We start from the raw sequence: 24,106 nt of genomic DNA, 5'->3' as shown, positions 1-24,106 counted from the left end.
GCTAAATTTGGCCTTTAAAAGGCTAATCTAGCAACCCGGATTTTTTCACATAACTTTTTTGTTAAACAAAAATATTTGAATTATCTCCCCTAATTTGTAAATCTTCTTTAAAAATAAAAATAAAAAACCAAAAACAAACTTAACATCTTTTTGTTGTTGTTTACTCCGAAATTCATATGAATTCCTGTGTTGTCTTAAAGTTATATTGTATTTATTTAATTATAATTTATTTTAAAAATTGTCATTATTGTTTAAAATTATTTTAAGAAATTAATTTCCCCATAAAAATAAAATATACGCAGACAAATTATATTTGCCATGTATCGAAACGGTGTTCTTCAGAAAAAGTCCCCTCTTCTATTTATGTCCGGGAATATGGTGAAATGGGTTAACTTATTTTCCGTTGCATTTTATTCTAATTAAAATTAAAGTATTGAATAATATGTTATAGTTTAATTTAAACTCGTATCCGTTTCATCTTTTTGGTTTGAATTATATATTTTTTAAAAAGTGTTTATTCATGTTAGATCTGGTCTTTATACACCGGTATAAACAAACAATGCCATGTGCTAATGACGTCACATCCTCGATATGCAAGTTCTGAAACGCTGGGAATAAATATATGTTATTTTAAATGTTTTCCGGCGAAGGAAAGTATATTTTATTATTTTTCGGTTGGTTTTTTATGTAAGAAGAACGTCTAATCGCGTGTAAAGTGCGTTGGATATATCACATTATGTCGCAAACAATTCTGTCTGATGCGTCCTCTCAAGATTTTGACACTCGTCCGAACGCTGGTGTTTCGCAACAACAACAAACTCCTAATAACACTAATAATAGCAGTAGCAATAATAATGGGGATGTCCAGCAACAGCTCCAGTTTCTACGGAGCAAGAAACGGGCGGAAAATTACTCCCGGAAGGATAAAGAAAGGCTTATTAAACTCGTAACAGCCAGGCTGGATGTCATCGAAAACAAAGTTTCAAACACAGGTGCGAACTTACAAAAGGCCCAATGTTGGGTAGAGATAGCCACCGAGTACAACCAAGGAATAACGAACACTGATAACTGGAGAGACGACCGACAGTTAAAAGATCTCTGGAAAAGAATGAAATTCACGGCCAGATCGGATTTGATCCGATACGCAAGACAGAAAGACGGGCACCGTTCTTCTTCAGCGGCTGCAAGAAACGAGGATGGTTCAAACGGGGTTCCGACCCCTTCATCGCATGGCGAGATTCTCGACGACTTTACCTTGATTCTTCTACGTTTGGTCCCTGCGCATTTTCAAATGGACACCGACATGAAAGTACTGCAAGCGATTGATGAACTCTTGGCCTTGTCTCCTGCCGAAGTGGAAGAACAGAAAGTCCTCTCGCGAACCCGTCGGCAAGAGAGACGATTACAAATGACGGGACACTACAGTAATCAGGACGATGACGAAGACGACGACGATGACGCGGTTGTTTTCCTGGAGATGAACAATCGGCTCGAAAACAGCCCCGACGACAACGATCCGGTCGTCATCCTCGGCTCTTCTAACGTTTCACTCCAACAACAATGTTCGAACAACAATAACAACAGCATTAACAGCAACACGACCTCAACCGGCGCCAACCAACTCATCTCGACCAAGAGTGACCGGTTAGATAGTAACAACGTTTCCCAAAACACAGCTTCCTTCTATACGGACACGACGGTTCTAACTCCGCGGTCGGTCACATCGCCGGTAATGACCGGAGGTATGTCGAGTCGGACACAAGGGATTGACATACACACGATCGAGAGTGACCAACTCCAGAGACAACAACAACAACCGTCATCTCAGTCACATATGTCAAACCTAAATTCGTCGATATCAATACAATTGCACCAACAAAACCCACCAATTCTCCAAGAAGAACCAATGTTTACTTTTAAATCAGAAAATGATGCCATTGTGGACGATACGGCCAGACAAAACTGGTACATTGAACAGTAAGTTCTTGGTATTAAAAACTATAGGTTATTTATTCGGAATTTTAACCTAAGGGAGGTAACTATTTTACTTAAAAGTGCGAATATTTTTTTTTTTTTTTTCAAATATGTCATTTAATGTAACAAAGTTTTAGTTATTTAGGTCCGCGCTATTTTTTAAATAAAATTTTCAAGTTTAATAAAAATTTTAAGATATCTGTTTTTATTAAATTGTTAGGTTAAAGTGCAAGATAAATACAAAACACCCTCCCCTCCAAATGGCTTTCTAAATAATAACGTTACTATTTCAGCACAGATCAATAAGTCCACTAGTACCGTTATTTATGCACTTATGTTACCGTGCTGAAATAATAACGTTATTATTTTGAAAGCCATTTTTAACATGGGAGGGGGTGTTTTCATGCACTTATTGAATCGTGCTGAAATAATAACGTTATTATTTATAAAGTCATTCTTAACATGGGGAGAGGAGAGTATTTTCTGACTATTCTGTACTTTCACCTAACAATTTAATAATAAAAAAACAGAAATAGTAAAACGGTGTAAGAAATTCTCTTACTCGTTTTTGCCTTTGGCAGAATGAAAGAGACACTCAGAAAAGCAACAAGGCTCACCTTAAAGTCCAAGAATATTTTATTTACAAGAAAGGTAAAAATAAGTTCATATTGCAAAAGAGTGCCCGCTTTAGCTTCAGCCAAATGGCGGGTAGTTCATGCCTCGAAAGGTGTAGGTAGTTTTCTTCTTGTGGAAGATGCTGGTTGAATTTGGCCGCTCGTAGAAATGGTTGAGGGTTCTCGAAATCCTTCCAGACTGGTCAATAAGAACAATGCACATTGCGATCGATGTTCCATAATAAAGTATGCCCTCCTGCGGGCAATGATAATGAAGTAATTAGTCCATAGAACAATTTTGCCTCAGGCTTGTATCCGCATTTAAGTGAGCGGAGATAACAAATGGAATAGAACCCTGCCTTAGTTCATTTGGCACGGAGCGAGATAACACGTGTCAGCTTTGCTCGACGCGGAATCGAAATCTGTTTTTAGAAACTAAATATTCCCGCCAATTTCTGAATCTTTCGCAGCAACTGAAACAATGCAATTTCATTGGTCAAATAATCGCGTGATTGGAATAATCCTGCAGTTATCGCCTTTGCATTCTGAAATTTCTAACACACTGCCAAAGGAAGGAAGAGAAAGAAATGGATTACTCATTTCTTTCTTTTTTTATCGGGAAATTAATGATTGTCGCCTATTTGGACAAGTTATTACAATGAAATTCTGTCCCAAAGGACTTAATATTAACACAATAATAGCAATTAAATTCAATGTGTGTCTGTTGTCAATCTGAACTTATAACGATCTCTCTATGGCAAACAGAGAATTTATTAGTAATAAAAGGTATGACTCTACTGATGAGTCTATAAAAGGAATATACAATTATTAACTTGGTGTTTGGTCCGTACAATCCGGACACACCCAATCTTCAACGGTAATTTGTTGGTCGACCCCGACACAACCAAAATGGTACCACTCATTGCACGAGTCGCAACACACCATAGGTGTTGTTCCGTCGTTGGCGACTGAACATGTAGGGCAAAAGAAGGGGCCTCCTTCTTCCGCAAATTCTGCTAATGCAGGTTCAGGATCTCTAAAGGATAAATATTTTTTAAGGAATGAATTTGAACACACCCGTCTTTCAGCACTGAGGCTGAACGAACCCTGTTGTCCTTTCCGACCAATAATTTTACTACCTTACCCAACCCCAGAAGGGGCGGGACTTATTAGGAGCTTTGATAAGAACAATTTCACCCTCTGATATTTTAGAGGTTTCATTTTCTGTAATGTGGGCGTCTACTTCTCTAATTGAGAGCAAGTAGTTATTATGCCAGATACGTTTAAATTTACTGACAAATTCATCCCTCATTTCAAGGGAATGTAAGAGCGAATTTCTATTTGGAGGTTCTGGACAAGGGTCCTCTGAACCGCTAAGATTGATAAGCAGGCGGGGATGATATCCTGTCTGCAAAAAATGGTTGGGAGTCAACCCATCAAGGCCTCTATCAGAAGCTGAAATAAATGTTAGTGGCCTATCATTTATGGCCTTTTGAACATCTGAAAGGGCGGTTAGGAACTCAAAATAACCGACCCTCCTCCTACCCAACAACTTGGAAAGACACTGTTTCACAGTTTTAATTAATCTCTCCCATACTCCACCATGCCATGCAGAGTACAGGGGAATTGTATAATGAACAATAGTAGTGGATTTGAAATGTTCTCTAAATTCATCAGACACAAATATGTCTGATAATATAATACCCGACGCTATGAAAGATTTAGCATTGTCGGAATACATATGAGTTGGTACACCAAATAAGTTGGTTAACCTAACGAACGCTAACAAGAAAGATCTTGCGCTCATGTCCGGTACCAATTCCAAGTGTATGGCACGTAAACTCATGCAAGTAAACAGTAGGATGTACATTTTGACATCCTCATTATTGTTTTTGACAAAAAAATGTCCAGTAAAATCCACCCCTACACATTTGAAGGGCCGGACAAAATTTACTCTATCAGAAGGCAGTTGAGACCCAGAGGGTGCTTTGTACGGTAGAGAATTAATTCTCTTACATATGACACAGTCACGGAGAACCAACTTCACCGCCTGTCTCCCTTGGGGGATCCAAAAACCCGATAGCCTCACCTTGCTAAGGGTTGAATTTGCTCCCATATGACAACAATTCTGGTGAGCTTCAATAATGACCAATTTGGTCAGGTGGGTATTTTTTCCTAACAATATAGGAAATTTCACTTCATATGGAAAAACCTCGGAGTTCTGAATACGTCCTTGAGTCCGTATCAGTCCCTAACTATCTAGGAATAACCCAAGGGCCGTAACTCTTGGGGGAGCAGCCCTATTAGAGGGTTGTTGCAAATAAGCAAGTTCTGTGGGAAAGGCTTCCCTTTGTAAATGAGAGAAGAGGATTCAGGAATTGGCGGGAATATTGTGTTTCTAAAAACAGATTTCGATTCCGCGTCGAGTAAAGCTGACACAGAATCGAAAACTGTTTTTAGAAACACAATATTCCCGCCAATTTCTGAATCCTCCGCAGCAACTGAAACAATGCAATTTCATTGGTCAAATAATCGCGTGATTGGAATAATCCAGCAGTTATCACCCTTGCATTCTGAAATTTCTAACAACTTTAATCTAACTTGAAAATACTATTTAAAAATAGCGCGGTTCAAAAGTGCACAAGTACTAAAAAAAAAAAAAAATAGCACGGTAACATAAGTGCATAAACACTAAATTTTATAACAAGAAAAATGTCAAATATGACGATATTTCATTTTTCGGGTTTGTATTACTGTACACATGGATTCGAAAAAGTTGTCAAAAAACAAATATATAACAAATAAATGTTATCAAAGGCAAGATAAGTTACTTTTCTACTAAACTGGATATATTTTTTGTGTTTTTATTCAATGTAACATGTTTATTCAGCTCAAAAAACATGCAGTGTTTGCCGATGTATTGGAAAATTCAAGATGGCGTCTGACTCCCTCTTTAACACGGTGAGTTTGGGAAAAGGTGTTATAAATAATAAACTAGACAAAATACTATTAAAAACACACCGAATATATGTCAACTTATGTCACGGTTACATATATTGAGCGAATTTCTAACACTATTTTGTCTAGTTTATTATTTATAACACCTTTTCCCAAACTTAACGTGTTAAAGAGAGAGTTGGGCGCCATTTTAAATTTTCCAATACATTGGTAAACACTGTATGCTTTTCGAGCTGAATAAACATGTTACATTGAATAAAAACACGAAAATTATATCCAGTTCGGTAGAAAAGTAATTTAAAACCCACCGAATCTTGCCTTTGATAACATTTATTTGTTATATATTTGTTTTTTGACAACTTTTTCGAATCTATGTGTACAGTAATACAACCCCCGGAACTAATCAATAAATATATTTTTTATTTATTTATTTATTTTGTACTTCCGCAGTTTATGGACCATACTGTTTTTTAGATAGGATTTTCAAGTTGATTTTTACGATGTCTTTTATTTATTAAATTGTTAGCTGGTAAGTACAGAATAGTTAACAACCCACCCTATAATAACAACGGATGGGTATTTTTACAAGAGGTAACGGCGGACCTGAACGAGAATCACTCCCCTCCCCAATATATTAGTGTCCAATCAATAATAATCCACTGAAAAAATTGCAAAAATCCGAAAGCCGTTCTTAACATGGGGAGGTTGTGGATGTTTATTCTGAAAGCCATTCTTAGTGAGGGGGGGGTCTTGTTCAAATCTGCCAATTTATCAAAATAAAAAAAGAAATAAATCTTACCAAAAGGCAAGATAAGTTACTTTTTTGGATATTTTTTGTTTTAACTTATTTTAAAGTGTTTATTTGCTTTGAAACAAAAGGAGTGTAAAGTGTGTTGAGTTAGAATGAAAACAATGTTATTTTGTTATAACCATTTAGACTCGATAATCACTCGAAAATTAAACAAAATACTGGCAGAAACCCAGTCACCAATCGTGCAAAAATGTAATAATCTATCAGTGTTATTGTTTAATTTTAGATTTTTGAGCGATTATCGAGGGTCCAAATGGCTGTAATGAAACTGCCACTACTTTTTCGTAATGACTGAATAGACGTGATGCAAGTTTTGTTTCAAAATAAATAAATGCTTTAAAGTAAGTTAAAACACAAAATAATGTATCCAGGTAGATAGAGAGGTGATAATTTGTACAACTAAACGGCAAATCTGACCATTTTTGTACTTTGATAAGAATGTAGGGGAATACGACACAACAACACCGGTTATGGAGGAAACCAGAGGGTTATTTCCCGAGAGAGAGAGAGAGAGAGAGAGACCTGGCACGAGAAGCGAATTCATGTTTTTACTCTCGTGAGAACGATGCTTACTTAAATCAGAGTAAGACCCTAGAATGAACGATATTGTCGGAAATTAGCTTACCGACGAGTACTGGGGGAGGGGGGGGGGAAGAAAAGACGTTTTAAGTCTTGCAATGAAATGTCGACGTTGCTAACAAGCAGTCTTTCCTTGTAAAAGTAACAAATGGGTAACGATGGTCGAAATGTACTTTGTCTAAAAGACAGCAATAACTACTACAACAACAGTAGAGCGGCCACCCCTTTTTATCTACTCCAACTCTCAGTCAACGAGATTCACGCAGAATATATAGCAGAGCTGAACGATGGAGTGAGCGTGTTAGCAACTTTATTCAGAAGAGCGCCAGGCTGACAGTAGTTACATCTGGTCCCAGACAAGCAAAGGTGAATATTATCTGTGGTACTTTAACATCCGACTTTTTAGTTATCTATGTATCTATAAAAGCGAGAATGTGTGTGTGTGAGGACACTTCTCAACCTATATACTCAACAAATTTTTGATCTGCAGGCTTGAAATTTGGTATATAGGGTATTCAGACACATGGAAAACTTTTTAATCAGTTTTCATCCAGAAAAAAGAGCTGCTAAGGAGTCAAAATTGAAAATGGCTACGTGGGGATCATCGGATTTTTATCTGTTTGTCATCTGTTTCATGAATGTGCATGCCTGAAACGTTCACATGACAGATTCCTTATGTTAAGAATAAGTAGATTTAAAAACAGTTTTAAAAGATCATGTCAAGCTGGCCTAATGGCTATTGTACTTGACTCCCTGTTTTTAGCTTTTGGTTTCGATCTCGGCTTGAGTATTTTTTTTTAATTACTATCCTTAGATCATTTGTAGACATTTATGCCAAGGACACTACCATCTATGGCAGCACATCAAAGGCTGTAAACAACCAAGTTCTCTCTGATTCTCCCTCCTCTGATCTTGAGCATATGGTACAATGGAGAAAGAGGTGGTTGGTTACTTTTAATGCATCTAAAACCAAGCTTCTATCTTTACATCATCAACGCTCTGATCCACATCGAACATCAATTGAAATGAATGGCTCTCATCTTGGGGAGGCTTCATGTTTTGACAAGCACCTGGGCTTGATCATTACTCCTTATATGAAATGGAACGCATACATTAAATCCGTTACCAAGGTCGCTGGGAAAAAGGTGGGATCCATCTATTTCACTGCTGATGCCAGTCTCTACCTATATAAGAGCTAGGTACGTCCAAGGATGGAGTACTGTTGCCACACCTGGACAGAAGCTGCTAGAAAGACCTTATCCTGACTTGACAGAGTTCAAAATAGAGTTTGTAGCTTAGTGGGGGATGCCCTTTTCTCTTCCCTGCAACCTCTTTCGGATAGAAGAGATGTTGTGAGCCTGTCTCTGCTTTATCATTATTTTCATGGTAAGTGGTCTTCTGAGGTTCAATTTATTGTCCCCCTTTGCTAAACATTCACGAGAAACACTCGTCTAGCTGAAAACACTATCAATAATTTCCCCCACTCTTTATCCGTGCTTCAACCTAAACGTAGATTCCATGAACAAAACTTCTTTCTTAGAACTGTACACCTGTGGAACTCTCTTCCATTTGCCTGCTTTTTTGGCTGACTATAATATGGTCGCCTTCAAGTCCAATGTAAACAAGTTCTTGATGAGCCGTTCCCCTTAAGTAATCCAACTTACCAAATTTCCACTGCTAACAATTACTACGTCGTTGTCCTTATTCTCTTGACCTTGATAAGTGGTGACTCCTTTGTGAAAAAAAAGGTTTAAAAAAAAAAAGACATTAACTGTTTAGAAAAAACATAATACTGAAAAATTGATCGTTGAGATGGTGTGATCCACATTGACTCCATTGTTTATACTATACACTCTCATCTAGCTCAATTGGTTTATTGTTTTTTTTGTTTTTTTTTTAGGTTAAGCATTCAACTTAGTCAACAAGGACCCAGTCTGTATGTCTACTTGGTATAGATAGCTCTGGATCTTCAATAGCATTTGCTGTAGCCGGTATAGTGCGGAATACAATCGTTTAGCACATATTCTGTCTAGTGGCTTATAGTCTATGATGATGGAGAAAGTTTTCATATAGAGGTAGGTGTGGTATGACTGAATACCATATACAATTGTGAACATCTCTCGTTGACTGTTGCTATATCTGGTTTGTGTCAGTTAATGTTTTGGATCAGAATGCAAATAGCTTGCCATCTGGGATCAGTGCCACTCCAAGATCCTTCTGCATGATGGTATGCTAGTCTGTCGTAGTATGAAAGGCGTGTGTCATCAGAAACCATTTCCTTGAGCTGATCATAACACTTTTGAAGGTTCCAAATCCATAGTGATTGGGATTTAAGAAGACCCTGCAATGGGTGAGCCTTTTCAACAAAGTTTGGAATATATTTGGAAAAATAATTTAGCATACCTAGAAAACGTAATTCTCTCTCGTTTTGTGGGTTTGGCCTTTTCTTAATGTTGTGCACCTTATCCGGATCTGGTTTCATTTCAGTAAAGGTGTATCTGTTTCCATAAATGTTTATACTAGGTTGCTTTATAAAACACTTCTTGCTGTTGGATACAAGTCCCGTCCTTGCTACTTAGGCTATGAGATTGTGCAAGTTTTTGTCATGGTCCTCCTCATTTTGTCGAATACAGCAACGTTATCGGCAAAGTTGGCCATGCCATTTAGGCATTCTAGAATTTGGTTCATTTTTTTTTCTTTTTTTTTTTTAGAAAATATCTTGCAAGACATTAAGTGCAAATGGTAGACACTTCTAACATATTTGTCCAAACAGCATTCTGTAGGTTGTCAACAGTTATGATTCATAGTCTAGGTGGACCAATCAGTATCTTGCCTTGGCATCAAGTTTGATGAACATTTTCGTTTTTGCAAAGGCTGGGTTTATTTCTTCTATTTTGTGTGGCCATCTCTTGGATTTGGCGTTGAGTGTCTATAAGTCGATGAATATTTGGAGAGACCCGTCTTTCTTCATGCTGTTTACCAAACTGGAGCATAAGTCTGTGTGTCCCTCAACTTTTCAGATTACATCTTCGTCAACAGCATCAGTTAATTTCCTCCTTCCGTTTGTCTTTTAGATGGATATTGCATTTATATGGAGGTGAATGATGAAAGGTTCTGCATCTTTCTTTAGTAGGAGTCTGGCTAATAGAAGAGAATGGCATGTTTCAACACTTTTTAAGGTATCCACATATATTTTTATTAATCTCAACTTTTTATATGTTGGAAGCCCTATGACTGCAAGTCCTGATATTCTACAACATAAGATGTTATATTTGTCGATTCTGAGTCCCTATGCTGGCATGGAAAGCTGATGGTTTCATAACATCAAATTCGTTCATCTCCGTATGAGGTGAGTTTCACATGTGAGCAGGGTGCAGAAAGGAGAAGGCTTTTAGTGATGTTCCATACATCTGTTTGAACATTTTTAGCTCGTGTATGTTGCAAAGTGCCGCGGAATCGATTTTCGTATGGGGTGTGTGATGTGTTTTGCATATCAAGTGGGGTGGTTTGATATTCAGGGTCATATAGGTTTTGTCCCTGGGTTTCTTGGTTATACTTTCCATGCATTTAGCACTGATAGTTATGGAGTGTAAATGTTGTAAATAATCATCTTCATCACTTCCAATATCGATGTGGTCGATGTTTTCTTTTTGCATCCTGCATTCAGTCCGCCTTTGATTTTAGTGCCGGTGATTGCGAGATTTGCTCCTGTATCTGATTTTCTTTCTGTGCTTCGTTGATTTAGTCTTTCTACAGCACCTTGCTCAATATTCATTGCTTTAATGGGCAGAGCACTCCTCACTGTATGCTTGGCACTATCGAGGCTTGTGGCTGGTATTACAGTTCTACTCTTCTTACTCTAATTAATATTATATATTCTTTCTGCTTTCAGCATTCTGAGCTGGTTCAGCTGGTTGTTTCTAGCGATAAGGGCTCCATATTTCAAGCCTTCGGTCAGTACGTTTTCTATGATGTAGCATTTTGGTTTGCTATAGAACTCTTTCCGGAAAGCATCATATAGTGTTGAAAATATGAGTTCTATAGGTCTCTTGCTCAGCTCCTCATCTGTGAAATCACATTTTTGTTCTGGCTTGTGTAATGAAATCATATTATGATTCTTTGGGATTCTGACAAAATTGCATAAGGTGAAGTCTGTGGATCCTAAACTTGACATATAATCTAAACTTTCAAAGCAGTTCTACAGGTGCTCAAGTGATATTTTTTGTTGATCCGTAAGGGCACTAGCATTTTACATCTAAAAGACATGAATGATGAAACAATGTCTACTCACGCTTGGCAATATTGCGTATTATTTCACCTTTTGTTTGGTATGTTGTTTTATATTATTTTATTTTTATTTGATGCTTTTCAGCTCTTATTTTGTGTTCTGCAATGCCATTTGATAATATATATATATATATATTTATATATATATATATATATATATATATATATATTTATATATATATAAATAAAAAGGAACAAAGGTTTGTTCCTTTTTATTTCTCTATTTTGTTGGAATACAATTTCCATTATTTTCATCATATATATATGTATGTATATTCATTCAAGGGGTATCCTGTCTGGTACAGGCGTTGACAGTTATGACTCCCTATCCATCTCTTTCTCTCAAGGCACTCATGAATTCATTGTTGTTCATCGCTTTTGATGTTGCCCAAGTGTTCAGATTGCCCACATGTTTCTCTCTGTCATCCTCTGCTTCTTATACACGCACGCACACACACACACACACACACATATATATATATATATATATATATATATATATATATATATATATATATATCTCCCACTGCTGCCACCATGAAATGATAATTGTTAGTATTTAGTAAAAAAAAAAAAAAAAGAGCTGAATGATGAAGCAGGAATGATAGTAACTTTATCCGGGAGAGTTTTCGGTGCGTACTAATCTGTACAAGTTTTGGGGACGAAAAAGAGTTTTCAGTGGGTAGCTAATCTGTATAAGTCCTGAACTTTAAAACTTTGCAAGCAAGAGCAAAGATCTTTCTCGTGTGGACACAAAAATTATGTGCAGAAATTCTAAAATATTCAATCTTTTTATGGAGCAATTCTGGATTTTGATTAGTTGCAAGCATAACGGGGATCCATTTGATTGGTTATTTCCTATCACCAATATCTATAAGTAGAACCTTCCAACCTTCTTTTAACCATACGCCTCATATATATCAAAAATATTGCAACACCAATCAACACAATCCTTTAGCTAATAGCCCACCTTGGAGAGGCATACAAATCCAATTGACTGCCAGCCATCAGAGCAACCGACTGCCTGTGTCATGCCCAGAGGACTGGCTTTAAACTCCTACCTTTAGGTTAGAATATAAGCACTTTCAGTTGGAAATCTTAGATGACTGGTCTCTTCTGAGCCATTCTCAACCTCTCAGTCCATCCCCAGTTGATCTGCCTGAAATTGACCACACAAGATATCCTTTAAAGATAATATCCAGCCAATGTCCACTTTACTGAAGAGAGTATAACTTGATTTCTCTGCACCATGGAGACGTCTCTGTAAAGGTTGTTAAGACCTGGCCGCAACAACCAGCTTCTCGAGAGTTAGACGAGATAAACTTACTTGCACTTGTAGTGGCTATCATCCTGGTTGGACTGAGCCGACTGTTTTTAGCAGCTCCTGCCCAGATATGGCAGCAGTATTCCATCCTTGGACGTACTTGGCTTTTATGTAGATAGAGAATTGCATCAGTAGTGAGATATCTTCTGGAGCGGTAGAAGGATCCCACCATCTTTCCAGCGACCTTGGCAACAGACTTGATGTACATGTTCCATTTCAGATCAGGAGTAAAGGACAAACCCAGAAGCTTGTCAAAACATGGGGCTTCTCCTAGACGAGAGCCATCCATTTCAATTGATGCCAGATGGGGATCAGAGCGTTGATGATGTAAAGATAGGAGATTGGTTTTAGAAACTGCATCTTGAACCATCACAATTCAGTTTCAACAATGTTGGGCCAGGTCACAGGAAATGGCTAACTACTCCAGATAAAACGTTAAGCACATCCACTTTAGATGAAGAGGTTCATATGATCGTCTGTTCAATCTGCTTGACAGGTTTTCTATTTTTCAGTTCTCGGCATCATTAATGGCAGGAACCATTCTGCTGGAATTGAATGCCGTGTGAAATAATCAAACAACTCGTCTTGTTTTTTTTTTGTTTTTTTTATATAAAATTCCTTTATTTTAACATTTAGAAAAATTTTTTAGAACTTGAGAGTTGAAGTGTGCAACCTGTGGCCAACAGGCTCCTGATTGCAACTGATTATCTCTTTATCTCGTGAAAATGAAAATGAGGGCAAGGAATGTTTACATATGAACAAGAAACGAAGAAATATTTGTTATGACGTTTATAAAGTCTGTTTGTCAGCTGACTTGATTTGACATTTTGACAGAAAGCTCGATTTTATAACTACTGTCGACTCTAATTTGGATAAAAACTTGATTCATGGCACTTATGGCTTTAAAGTCATTATGTTTATCAGGGCTCTACGTTGCGAGTGAAACAGTCGCATTTGCGAGTGATTTTTCAAAATGGCGACTAGAAATAATAAAACGCTTATCTTTTGGAGATTACCTTTCTTTCACTGACAATCTTCCAAATCTCACTGCTGAGTGAAAAATATCTTTTCAATTTTTTTTTTATAAAATGAACAAAGTTAAACTATTTAAGCAATAAAAGTTTAATAGAATAATATACAGTCTTTTTTTTACGAAGGCTGTTTACAAAAAACATCTGAAAAAATTAGAATGTTTATACCTTCAAGCATCAACATAAAATGTGTTGTATATTTAGAATTAAACTTATTTAAAAATATACAGATGGAATACTGCTGCCTTATCTGGGCAGGAGCTGCTAAAAACAGCCTATCCTGCCTTGATAGAGTACAAAATAGACTTCGTGGCTTACTGGGGGATGCCCTTTTCTCTTCCCTGCAACCTCTCTCCCTCAGAAGAGACGTTGCAAGCCTATCTTTGTTTTATCGTTATTTCCACGGCAAGTGCTCATCTGAGCTCCAATCTCTGGTCCCCCCTCGCCAATCTTTTACGAAAAACACCCGTCTAGCTGAATCCACTGTCAAAAACTTTCCCCACTCTTTATCTATGCCTAAATCAAAACGTAGATTCCATGAACAAAGCTTCTTTCCTAGAACTGCACGCCTGTGGAACTCTGTTCCGTCTGCCTGCTTCCCACCTGACTACAACCTGGATGTCTTCAAGTCCAACGTAAACAAATTCCTGATTAACCGCCCCCTTAAGTAGACACTTTATTAAATCTCCACACTAACGTACTGTACTTACAATAACCCTTATCCCTGAATGGCTTCCGGGCCTTGATAAGTGGTGACCACCTTGTAAAAAAAAAATAAATAAAAAAAAACAGAAAAATCTTTATGATGTACATACTAGTCAGAAAACGAAGATGTCATATTCTAAAAATCATGTAGGTTTGGCTAGTAACTTTTCTATTTGGCTAGTAAACAAAAATATTTAGATGTCAAAGGTCAACTAAAGATAAATTTGTCCATAGAGCCCTGTTTATAATAACATTCAAATTATGATTACAAAAAGGTATGCGTAAGGTTTTTTTGCTGTTGGGAGCTCAAGTTCCCTGAAAAAGGGTTTTTATCACGGTGTCACACTGCTATTTGCATATGCCGAAAACATGCAACCCAAACATGTATATATTCCAAATCTTTTGATAGTAGCAAATAGACGGTTACATTTAGTGTTTCCATTTACTTGCCTCCTCACAAGGGAAGAGTTAGACACAAGGTCGGTTTTTAATGGGGAGAAAACCCAACTCCCCAAAAAGAGGCACTCTGGATAGGAACAAGAATAAAAATTGTCTCAGTCATGAAGCATTTCTTTTCTGCTGACCAAGGACAGAAAAAGTGAAGGGCAACATCAAAGCCCCTTTTCTTTTAGCGATTATAAGAAACCTTTCCAACCACCAATTGCAGTGACTGATAGTATATTTTCCCCTCGAGAGGCCAATGTTCGACACGTCGGCCCAACCTTCACAAGCGGCGTGTATCGGAATAAATACTGCTGCAAAGAAGATATGCTCCCTCTACCGAGGTAGAAAACTTTTTACGCTTGACAGTATTCTATATATTTATAAAAACTATTAAACATCTGGGCTAGTGCACCAATCGTCTGTCTCTCTCCCTCTTGAACAGAGTGCAAAAAAAAGTTTCTAAATATTTTTGTTTCATTTTATTCTAGTCGTTCTCCTTTAACTTCCAAATAATAAGTTAGTAAAGAAATCGAGAACATAATTTTCCTCTACTCAATTGACCATTTAAATCCAATATATAAACGGCTATATGCCTGTCTGTATGTCTGCCTCCTTATTTTCAAACTAGCTCCTCCAATAGTAATGGTCTGTATTTTTGAGATGAGGTGTTTTCATTGATTGAGATTGTCGGACTGACTTCCACATCTTGGTTGTTATAGTCACAACGTTTTTTTGTGACTATAACAACCAAGATGAGGAAGTTAGCTCCTCCGAAACTAAAAGTCACAGTGCAGTGCTAGGAGTCTCAAATGATTGGATTTTTTATAGACCATACTTTCATGGGTCTTTAGCCGGTTAAAATAGTTTTTAATGGGTCAAAATTGAAAAAAATCGTTATACATTTTGCACATTCATCTTAGTTTATTTTGAATTTTTAATCAGTTTATATGCGTGTCATGTTAGTACAGTGGTAACGTCACCAGCTTTGAGTGCTACAGTTTCTGTTTCGATTCTTGCTGATGGCATCCAAATACTTTTTTTTTTTTTTACTTTTCAGATCACAACTCTATAATGATATATACAAAGTCTGGAAAAATTAAAATATATTTAAGCGTATGCCCGGTACCCTCCCCCTCACTAGAATATTAATATATATAGTATATTGTGACAGCATAACTTTCTTCTTGATGTCTTCGTCTTACTAGATTTCAGGACAAGAATTCATCTAGTCTGGTGGAGTGTCCAGCTTTGTGCTATTATTTGAGGTAACATCACTTGGAGAAGGTGCACCATTCCTCATGAAAGCCCGTGTGGGTTAGCCATATTGAGATCTTATTTGGGCCGTGAATACTATGTGATTTGGAATATTTAGTCAGGGTTTACTTGTAGAGAAAAGTATCCTTATGTCAGGTTGACCTGACAGACCTTTGTGTCGAGAGAAACCTTAGACACTCGAGGCTAACGTTTAGTAAACATTCCAGCTTCTCTCCAACACCGTCTACCAAAATCCAGTCCCGTCACAGCCATGTTATATCTCTTTGCTTGTTTTACAAATATTTCGATGGAATGTGCTCTGATGAACTTAATGCACTTGTACTCCTCCACACAAATGCCCTTGACAAACCAGACTAGCAGCAAAATTTCACTCTTTCACTGGAGAGATCCCAAGATGCCAAAAAACTTTCTACTCTAATAGCTTCTTTCTTGGACCACTTGCTATAGCATCGATAGTTATATGCAAATGCATGCGAAATGACATCACTAGTAAAGAAATAAAGACTTTAAAAAGGAGATCACGGTAGAGACAAGGATAACGTTGAAGATCATGAGAGAGACGGGGATAACATTCAAAATCACATTAGAGGTGTAAATTTGAATTCACATGGCTGACGTCACAGCCAATGAAGAGATAAATGTCGTTGCAAAGAAAAAGCGAGTTGAAGTTCTTTTCTATTTTTAGTCTCCTTTGCGACTGAGGCTACAACATGTTGGGTAACATTACATCTATAGATAGATAATTCTAAAAAAATGCTCCTTCTGGAATTATACATATCCATCTATAGAGAAATAAAAAGGAACAAACTGAGTTATGTGTTCATTAAGGTTTCATCTTTATTTCGAGACTTCCTAAATAAAGATGAAATGTTGATGAACACATAACTCGGTTTGTTCCTTTTTATTTCGCTATTTTGTCGGAATAATATTTTCATTATATCTATCAATCTATATAATTACAAAAGATCAGAACACCATTGATACTATCAGTTTCAAATCCAAACAAAGGGAACCCAGAGTTGGTCTTCTATTCCAAACTCTCGTCAGTCTCTGTTGTCAAGGTGTCTCACTGTCCACCTGAGAAACTCATTAGTTATTATTTTTGAGTTACCTTTGGACCTTGATAAGAGATGACTCATTAGTGCAAAAATAAAAAATAAATCCCACTTTCCAATCCTTGTGTCACATCTTCCTGACGTGGAATGGAGCTAAATAACCTTTCCCTACATGCCAACTTTTGTTTTATTTTATTTTCACAAATATATTGACTTATTGAATTAGTTCAAATCTATCCATTTCATTGACCTTTCTCCTTTAGTGGCTTTTAGCCTTGATAAGCTGTGATTCAATAGTAGAAAAAGAAAGAAAAGGAAAAATCGATATCATAGTCTGTGATGTCATCTATTATGCCAATTACCCCCCCCCCTTCGTGGTATTTACTTGTTCTTCTTTTCATCAATTTTTCTTTTCTTGTTCTTTTTTTTTTATATAGAATCGGGTCACGCAATCAGTTTGACGAAGCTGCGGCCAACGAGGTTGTCTCGGATAAAGATTACCAGTATCGGCGGAAGCGGAAGGCTCCCTTTTACCGCTCTCTCCTCGAGGATGACCAGAGCGAGGAGATACGGCAACAGCTCCTGGAGATGGCCCGCAAGCAGAATGAGAAGGAACTGCAGCTGCTCGATGTGCAGACGCAGTGTGAGAAGCAGCGGCTTGTGAGGGAGAAGATGGAGACAGAAAACGCAGTGCTCAAACAGCGCCTCCTCCTGCAAATGCTTCAGTCTCAGATAAACAAGGGCCAAAGTGTACCATCCCTCAGCCTCCTTCTCTAATTTACACATCCTCATCTCATATCTATTATCAGCATCATCATCTCATCTTCGTTTCCTTGACGACATGTATTTTTGTTTCTCAATATTAAATTTGCAAGATTGTTATTGTTTCTTTTTTTACTATTATCCTCATCGATATCTACATGCATATATATGTATGTATGTATATGTGGGTGTGTATATATGTATATATATGTGTGCGTGTGTATATATGTATATATACAGGCGCACATATATATACATATATATACACATATATATATGTGCGCGTGTATATATGTATATATATATATGTATATGTGCGCGTGTATATATGTGTATATATATATGTGCGTATATATATATATATATATATATAATATGTGCGTGTGTATGTATATATATATATATATATATATATATATATATATATATATATATGTGCGTGTGTATATATATATGTGCATGTATATATATATGTGCGTGTGTATGTATATATATATATATATATGTGCGTGTGTATATATATATGTGCATGTATATATATATGTGCGTGTATATATATATATATGTGCGTGTATGTGTATATATATATATGTGCGTGTATGTGTATCTATATATATATATATATATGTGCCTGTATATATATATATATATATATATATATATGTGCGTGTGTGTATATATATATATATATATATTAATTGTTAGTCCTAGCTGTTTGTACGCCCTCGTGAAGGCAACCAGTGTACACTGTAGGTCCTCTTCTGAGAGGGCTACAAGGGCGTTATCGTCTGCATACTGTAGCTCCATAATGGATATGGTGTTCGTTCGACCTTTGGCCCTAAATCTGTTGATGTTAAAAAGTCGGCCGTCGGTTCTGTACATAATCCGAACTCCATGGGGAAGATGTTTGTCCGTAAGATGGAGGATAGCAGTAATGAAGATGGAGAACAGGGTTGGGGCAATGACACATCCCTGTTTCACTCCCGTGTCAACCCTGAAAGGCTCTCAGAATTAGTTGGAAGGACCGACGCACCAACACCAGCGTCCTGAGTGAGGCTGACATTCCCACTATCACCGCTACTGTTGCTCAACGCCAGCTCAGATGGACTGATCATGTTGTCCGAATGCCGGATCTCCGCCTCCCAAAACAGATTTTCTACTCTCAGCTTGTTGAGGGAAAGCGTGCCCAGGGTGGCCAAAAGATGAGGTATAAGGACAACATCAAAGCAAATCTAAAGCGGTTTCACATGGACCTTAAGACATGGGAGGACGTGGCTGGGAGCAGGTTGGCATGGAGGAGCGCTGTCCACAAAGGTGCTGCGCTTTATAGTAGTGACCTAAATAAAGCTGCTGAGGATAGGCGCAAGCACAGAAAGGACAGATTATTAACCAGAAACACCCAACCCTACCCCACCACCACTACCTTTATCTGCCCAAATTGCACAAGACAAATTGGGTCTAGGATTGGGCTCTATGCTCACCTGAGGACCCACAGAAGCCACAACGGAGGACAGTCTTACTCGGACACGAGTGACCGCCGATGATGATGATATATATATATATATATATGTGTGTGTGTGCGTGTGTATGTATACAGGGCTCTATGGACAAATTTATATTTAGTTGACCTTTGACAACTAAATATTTTCGTTTACTAGCCAAATAGAAAAGTTACTAGCCAAACTCACATGATTTTTAGAATATGACATCTTCGTTCTGTGACGAGTACGTACATCATAAAGATTTTTCTGTTTTTTTTTTTTAATAGATGTAATTCTAAATATACAACAAATTTCATGTTGAGGCGTGAAGATATAAACATTCTAATTTCTTCAGATATTTTTTTAAACAGTCTTCGTTAAAAAAAGAATAGTAAATTGTTCTATTAAACTTTATGGCTTAAATAATTTAACTTTGTTCGTTTTATAAAATAAAAATTAAAAAAGTTGAAAAGATATTTTTCACTCAGTAGTGAGCTTTGGAAGATTGTCAGTGAAAGAAATACAATCGCCAACCAAAAGATAAGCGTTTCATTTTTTTCTAGTCGCCATTTTGAAAAAATACTCGCAAAAGCGACTGTTTTACTCGCAATGTAGAGCCCTGATATATATATATATATATATATATATATATATATATATATGTATATATATATATATATATATATATATTAAGTAATGTGATTGATAATTTAAAATTTAAAAATCAAATTATAATTAAATTAAAAATCCGTTTTCATAATTTCATTCATATGAAACGGATTTTTAATTTAATTATAATTTGATTTTTAAATTTTAAATTATCAATCACATTACTTAATATTGAATTAGCTCTAGGACATTTAACTATCGAGCTTATTATATATCTAAATTACAACGAGCACTTTCTCTTTCCTGTATTTTAATTAAACTAGTAATTTCACTGTTACATTAAAATACACTCAGCTCTTTAGACTATTGTTCTAATCTCCTTTAAATTATATATATATATATATATATATACACAGTGCTAGTATGTGCTCTCTGCTTATCTCAGCATTGTTTCCAGTCGTCTTGAACTTTCACTTGCCACTGGTATTTAACAACACTGACTCAGGAGAGGTGTGGTTGGAGATTATGCAACTCTTGTCAAAAAAAATTTAACGCACAGGCACCCTTACAGTGGTTATCCATAGTCTGTCAAGACTGAAGGAAGCTACCATATATATTTCCCCAAAACCTCTGGCCTTGATGGAGGTAAGCCTAAAACTTGCGGTTATGGTTTCAAATGATCTGAAATAATAGCAAAGGGATACTTGATTTCAAATATTTATCAGGTGTTATCTGTCCCCTTCTTTTGGAAATAGGGTACGATTATGAATATCTCCAGTATCAAATAATCCTTACATTGTGAAATTTACTTTATGTATGAAAACCAAAGAGGAGAGATATAACATATGAGAAATATTTGGAATCAAGTCTCCTCGTATTATTTTAGATCATTTGAAACTATAGTGGCAAATTTTAGTCTCTGCTCTATCAAAGTCAGAGGTTTTGGGGAAATATCAGCTATTTTGTAATTCATATGCAAAACTAGGAAAACAAATGACTATGATTGAAATATTGGTAAAGGTGCAGTATTTTTCCACCCTCAAAATAATCCTTTAAAATTATCACTATTATAGGTTTTTGAGGGTGCTGAAAACGAAAATAACATTTAAAATTCCAGGAACTGAGTAGTTCCCAAGATATGAAGAAATTATAGTTTCAAAAAGTAGGTGATCACTTTCCTATACTACTAGTTTCCTGGAATTTTAAATGTTATTTTCGTTTTCAGCACCCTCGAAAACCTATAATAGTTGTAATTTAAAAGATTTTTTGAGGGTGGAAAGATACTGTACCTTTACCGAAGCATTTTATGGCTGTAAAAAAGTGCCAAAAATAGGCTCTGGATGATCGATGATTCCCTTAATGTGCGACCTTAAGGCCAAATGTCACATAGTCCACTACACAATTCACATCATTACCTTTCCAATGAGCCTTCATTTGTTGAATTCTGATCAATAGTCGCTGAGATTTCAAACTTATCAAAAAAATGTGCTATCTATATATATATATATGTATATATCTTTACTCGTAGCCAAATTGAATATTAAAATGCTCATATCTTTGGTTCTATGAGATGAAACTACATAAAAATTTGCAGGCTTTTTTAAGATTATAATGCTCTTTTATGGTTAAAATTTTATGACAATTGTAAAAAAAAACAAAAAAAAAACTATTTTCAAACCAATGAAATATGCCCAAATTTTCCTACATTTGTATATATAGTGTGCTGGCAGGCTAGCTTCAGTTTTGTTGCTTTGGGATGAATTTTATTTAGGATTTTTCTTTGTTTGGTTGTCTCCCCTGTGCCTTTGCCAGACCACTTTGTTGGGACTATTAATCAGAATAAGGAATAAAAATGAGTGGAACTTTTTGGGGTATTGGAATCCAAAGAATTTTAGCCTAATTTCTAATTCCAAAAACGATTCTTTTAATATGGATTTTTAACCTTAATTTTGCTTGTACTAATGATAAATATTTATTGTATTTAAACTATCGATAAAATTCTAGAGATCATAAGAACATTTATACACGATGTAAATTCATTCTACTTGTGTAAAAAGCAACAAAAAAATTGTTACATAAATTCTTTACGTAACCATTTATAGAATGCAGTTGATTTGCAAGGTTCCGAAAAATGTTTAAAATTTAAATAAAAAAAACATCCAACATCATTGATAATCAAATTTAAGGTAAAATATAAATTTGTATTTGTGACATTTGCAAAAGTATATGTGACATTTGCGAAAGTATATGTGACATTTGCGAAAGTATATGTGACATTTGCGGAACACAGGTTTTTTTACAGTAATTTGAACATAAGAAATAACAACAAATCTATAATTAAACATTTAGAAATTTAGAAAGCATTTGAATTTCACGCACAGACATCTTTACAGTGGTTATCCATAGTCTGTCAAAACTGAAGGAAGCTACCATATATATTTCCCCAAAATCTCTGGCCTTGATGGAGGTAAGACTAAAACTAAATCAGGAATTTAGACCAGAATTGGTAACTGTATCAGAATTGAGAAAATATTTGGAATCGTTCCATCACTAATATATATATATATATATATATATATATATATACTGTTTTAACAAAAACCAAGACTTCAAAAAATGGGTTGATAGCAACAAAAAGTGTATTTCATTGTTAGTTACAATTGTTTGAAGACCATTTGGAAAAATTCAAACAATGTGTCGTTTGAAAATTTTCATAAGAACAGCCTTTCTTCAGACTTATTAAATAAAAACACTTTAACAATAAAACATTAAGGAAAAGTAACATTTCCTTTATAAGGAAAGGAAAACAAACGAGAACACTTTACCTCTAACGCATCTTTGCAAAGTATTTTTTTTTAAGATTTTGTATATATATATATATATAAGTGCTCAATGCAAAAATATTAAAGCTTTGACTTATTCATTTTTTCCTTTGTATTATGCTATTTGACCTTAAAAAAAAATGGTACTGTAGGGACAGCTGCCCGTGTAATTGTGAGGCAAGGGTTGTACCATCTCCAACCTGAATCCTGAATCGGCACTGTTTGAGTCTAGTGGCAAGAGAAGTCTAGGACGACTGAAAACAATGCCGAGATAAGCGAAGAGCACATACAGCACCTGGAAGTCCTAAATGGTCACCCGTTTAGTACAGACCAGGTTCAATGTTACTTAACTTTGGTGATCCAGTGTTGTTTTACCACGTTTGAATGAATAAACAAATTATGAAGCCTCATCTCAAGATTCAAAAAACAAAAATACAAATAAAATAATATAATACCATTCGGTATGGACTTGACAATAGAAGACCAGATAAGAACACAAAAATTGGATTTATATGACTATAAAATCCAACCTTAATTGCCCTTCAGGGCCGACGGCATAATGGATAGAAAAGTCGAGTCTCTACAGTTCAAGGTGAGCATTGTCTGAAGATAGCAGTTTCAGTCCTACCCAAAGCAGGCCAGAGGATTAGTTGGCCAAAACGTGGTGAGACGACAACAACAACTATGGAAGGCAGTAATTACTGAGGATACAGTTTACAGACTCAGCATTCCTATCCTGTCATGATTCATCATCTGAAGAAGGCCAGAGGATAAGCTGGCCAAAACGTGGTGAGACAACAATAACTATGAAGATGAGAATAAAAGTCCACAAAAGAATAAATATTCAAAGTCTGACAGCGCATTTTTTTCCAGACCGTAACATTACGGTAAACAGGAAAAATCTTTAAATATGTAGTTTTATGTACTTGAATAGCAAAGTAAACTCAACTGCTAAACTTGACAATGCAATTGTTAATTGTATAATCCAGACAACTGCAACTTTTGGTAAACTTGGACACACATTGTGGGATGATAGAGGTATAAAATTTGAAACTAAAATTTGCGTGTATCAGCCTGTGGTTCTCACAACTCTCTTGTACAGTGCCAAGAACTGGACTCCCTATTGCACACATAAGACACAAAAGTTATCTTCACACAATATGTGGGCTTACTCTTTCAAGTGACCAATTCTGACCTCTTATTGGTCGCCCCGATAAAGGCGGGATTAGGCCTAGTAATTCACTCCCGTTCGGCTGTTCATGCTTTTTTCAATAACCATGCCTTGGATTTTTTTATTTTAATTTGCACAAACATTAGTCATGGTGAAAGTAAATTTTTGTCAAAACGGATTTTCCGAGAAAACTCTGGTTGCCCT

At 36.2% G+C, this 24,106-nt stretch overlaps 1 protein-coding gene across 1 annotated transcript; it reads left to right on the top strand.

Annotated features, from left to right (window-relative positions):
- Positions 1 to 538: 538 nt before the first annotated feature.
- Positions 539 to 17,939, top strand: LOC145246849 (uncharacterized). Its single transcript, XM_080108696.1, has 2 exons — positions 539 to 1,977; positions 17,495 to 17,939. The coding sequence occupies exons 1-2, from the start codon at positions 737 to 739 to the stop codon at positions 17,832 to 17,834; spliced, it is 1,581 nt and encodes a 526-aa protein (XP_079964822.1). The 5' UTR covers positions 539 to 736; the 3' UTR covers positions 17,835 to 17,939.
- The last annotated feature ends 6,167 nt before the right edge of the window (positions 17,940 to 24,106 follow it).

The sequence above is a fragment of the Euprymna scolopes genome, chromosome 24 (assembly GCF_053919585.1).
Source record: "Euprymna scolopes isolate OS-2025 chromosome 24, ASM5391958v1, whole genome shotgun sequence".
Classification (NCBI taxonomy): domain Eukaryota; kingdom Metazoa; phylum Mollusca; class Cephalopoda; order Sepiida; family Sepiolidae; genus Euprymna; species Euprymna scolopes.
The sequence above is the reverse complement of the archived record's forward strand: the minus strand, read 5'-3'. Positions and strand labels throughout refer to the sequence as shown.

Coding starts and splice junctions, on each gene's coding strand:
- LOC145246849 (XM_080108696.1), top strand. CDS start 737: ATGTCGCAAACAATTCTGTCTGATGCGTCCTCTCAAGATTTTGACACT. Junction 1,978..17,494: donor CAAAACTGGTACATTGAACA/GTAAGTTCTTGG, acceptor TTTTTTATATAG/AATCGGGTCACGCAATCAGT.